Source organism: Apaloderma vittatum, unplaced genomic scaffold (assembly GCF_000703405.1).
Source record: "Apaloderma vittatum isolate BGI_N311 unplaced genomic scaffold, ASM70340v1 Scaffold42969, whole genome shotgun sequence".
NCBI classification, from domain to species: domain Eukaryota; kingdom Metazoa; phylum Chordata; class Aves; order Trogoniformes; family Trogonidae; genus Apaloderma; species Apaloderma vittatum.
In genome coordinates this window covers 1-2737 of record NW_009736582.1, presented here as the reverse complement: position 1 = coordinate 2737, position 2737 = coordinate 1, and the positions used below count along the sequence as shown (strand labels likewise).

The 2737-nt window shown below is 44.1% G+C and overlaps 1 protein-coding gene across 1 annotated transcript; it reads right to left on the bottom strand.

The window, feature by feature from the left end:
- Window positions 1-942: 942 nt before the first annotated feature.
- HOXD11 (homeobox D11) lies at window positions 943-2517 on the bottom strand. Its single transcript, XM_009877016.1, has 2 exons — window positions 1833-2517; window positions 943-1258 (listed from the first exon to the last, which is right to left on the bottom strand). The coding sequence occupies exons 1-2, from the start codon at window positions 2437-2439 to the stop codon at window positions 1023-1025; spliced, it is 843 nt and encodes a 280-aa protein (XP_009875318.1). The 5' UTR covers window positions 2440-2517; the 3' UTR covers window positions 943-1022.
- Window positions 2518-2737: the final 220 nt, after the last annotated feature.

Sequence of the window (2737 nt, the reverse complement as noted above, 5' to 3'; positions counted from 1 at the left end):
CCCTTCTCTCTCTCTCTCTCTTTTTTTTTCCCCTCCGCTAGTGCCAATTGTTTATAGCTCCCTCTTGCCTGACTAGCTGCGAGCCTTCAGTCTTTCTGACTTGCTCTTCACTAACGAGTAAACAGTCATTGGTGTTGGGGGTTCTGGGTTTACTAGGAGCCTGATCAGTTTAAAAAAAAAAAAAAGTGCCTTTTTCGTTGTTTATAGTAATTGTAGAGCCATCAGAAAAGATGGTCTGCAGACAGCCATGTTGGCTTTGCTTCACAGTGACCAAGGAAAGCTACACATACCTACAAAGGCATAATTAGACATCTAAACTATTACTTATTTAAAATGCATTTAAATTAACCCGACTAGACTTTCTCCTGCTATTATTTAACTGAACTTGGCTCTATCCCGGGAAACGTTAAGACCCTTCGGAGATGGAAATCCATACAGTGCACGGAAGTTATAACCTTAACTTTACTAGAAACCATTTATTCACATGAAAAAGACAGTGGCCCATGCTTTTTGGATGACAATAGAAACATATATATATATTTTATATATAGTGAACGTACATTTACCATTTCTTAAATAAACCGCATTCACTTAAAGGGAGGAAAGTGTTAGCCTAGCTAAAAAGTAACAATAACAGAGCCCCCCGAACTCAATGAATTGTAAGCAAAAACTACCAGACACACTGCAGGTCCATTGCTGGTACTGTGGGAGAGGGAAAAAAGCACCTTTGGCGAGAAACACTTGAGAGTGGACAGCTGGATTTACCCTAGCTTCCCCTTATCAGGAATCTGCTCCGCCAAGCCCCGAAATCTCCAGTGGCCATTCAGTGTGTGGAGTTGCACATGAAAATGAAACTTTGAGTTCCGCAGGGTGGATGTGTCATGTAAACCAATTTACTTTCGCATTCAGATGGGAGGTCGGAGAGACCGAGACATTCTTTGTTTTTCTCCTTTCTTCATTTTCTCTTGCTCTGACTTTTTTTATTATTTTATATTTGAAATTTGTTTCCTTTCCTTTTCTTTTCAAAACAAGGGATTCCCAGTGAAATATTGGAGACGATCTCTGTTTAGTTTCTTTTCTTTCATCCTTCGATTCTGGAACCAGATTTTAACTTGCCGATCAGTGAGGTTGAGCATTCTGGACAACTGCAGTCTTTTCTCTTTGTTTATGTACACGTTGAAGAAAAACTCCCGTTCCAGTTCTCTTATCTGATATTTGGTATAGGGACACCTTTTTTTCCTTGATCGCTGGGGAATTGCTGAAATTCAAGAGACAAGAAACTTATTTATGCTGCTGCTACGAACATGCTCAGCTAGGAAGAGAGCTGAGACTTTGACAATTTCCCATTGCCTGCAAAGCAGCCCTCTAGCAGTGCAGAAAAATATTCCCGGAGCTTTTGCTCTCCGGGCGACTTAGCGAAAAAGCGAGTATTTCCTAACTTCTCCTTAAAAGAGAGCACTTCGTGCAATACAGAGAGATATTTAAATGGGCTGGAAAAATTCCAAGTTTTTCAAACTCCTCTCACCCACACCCCCCCGCCCCAAACAGACGAAGATCTTACGCCTTAAATCGAAGGCAGCTCCGAGCACTACCTGTGAAATCTCCGCGTCTCCCCCCGCCAAATCAACAATTTAATAACAATTAATATCCTCTTCCAAGAATACCTTAAGCCCACCTAAATTGGTTTCCTATCGTAAACACGCTTTACAACGGTAAAGGAAATCTTATAGGATATATAAAATCCTTTGGATGCTTATAAAATTGCACATAAAATGCGGCTTGACAAAGTGTTGGCCTTGTACTCTTGCCCCCAATTTACTACTGATACCTACCTGAACTGTTGCTCTTCTCTGCAACAGCCTCACCAGAAGGGGAATCGGCGCTGTTTGCTGGTGTCACTTTCTTCTCTTGGCTGGAAGGTGTTTTACTGCAAGTGCTGTTCTGGGCTTTCAAGTCGCCCTTGTCCGCGTCCCCCTCGCCCTCGGAGTGTTGCTGGTACGGGGGTCCGGGGGCTGTCTCGTAAAACTGGTCGAAGCCTTGCGGCAGGATGCCGTTCCTCCCCACCGAGCTGTAGAAGTTGGAGGCAGCGGGAGACGGTCCGTGGTGGCCGCAGACAGGGTCCGTTTTGAATAACATTTCCGTCCTCCTGTTCGCAGGCTGCAGAAAGTCTCTGTGCATCACCTCTTCAGCTGAGTAATAAGGAGCATAACTGCCCCTATACTGCCATTTGCTGCGCTCTAATCCGTATTCCCTGAATGCTACTTCACGCACAGGTTGGACATGAGGTAAATTAGAAGAATAAGGAAAAGTCATTTGACAGGACGACGATTGCGACAAAAAAGAGGGTTTCGTCGAGAAATCTGAGGGTGAGACGTAATAAGCGCACCCTGGCAGATACATGTTGGATGTGCCGTGATTGCAATCGTCAAACTCAGTCATGTCTTCCTTTTTGCGATTGCAAGCAACCAGGAGGCTTCAATGCATTGAACAAGATCCATCTATTGCACAAGAGGGTTTGGACAGGATCAACTAAGAAAAAATCCCCACCGTGTGCTGACGTGCAATTCATCTTGATTGATTCTAGTGGTAATTATGTCACGTGACGCGATGTAGAAATGTCCTTATATCTATATCAGCCCCTCGGAAAGGCTCCTAAGATCTCTCCAAAGAGCCCTCCCAGCACGGAGAGACGAGTGCAGCGTTTTTACAAATATTGCCGCTTTCCCCCCCCACACCC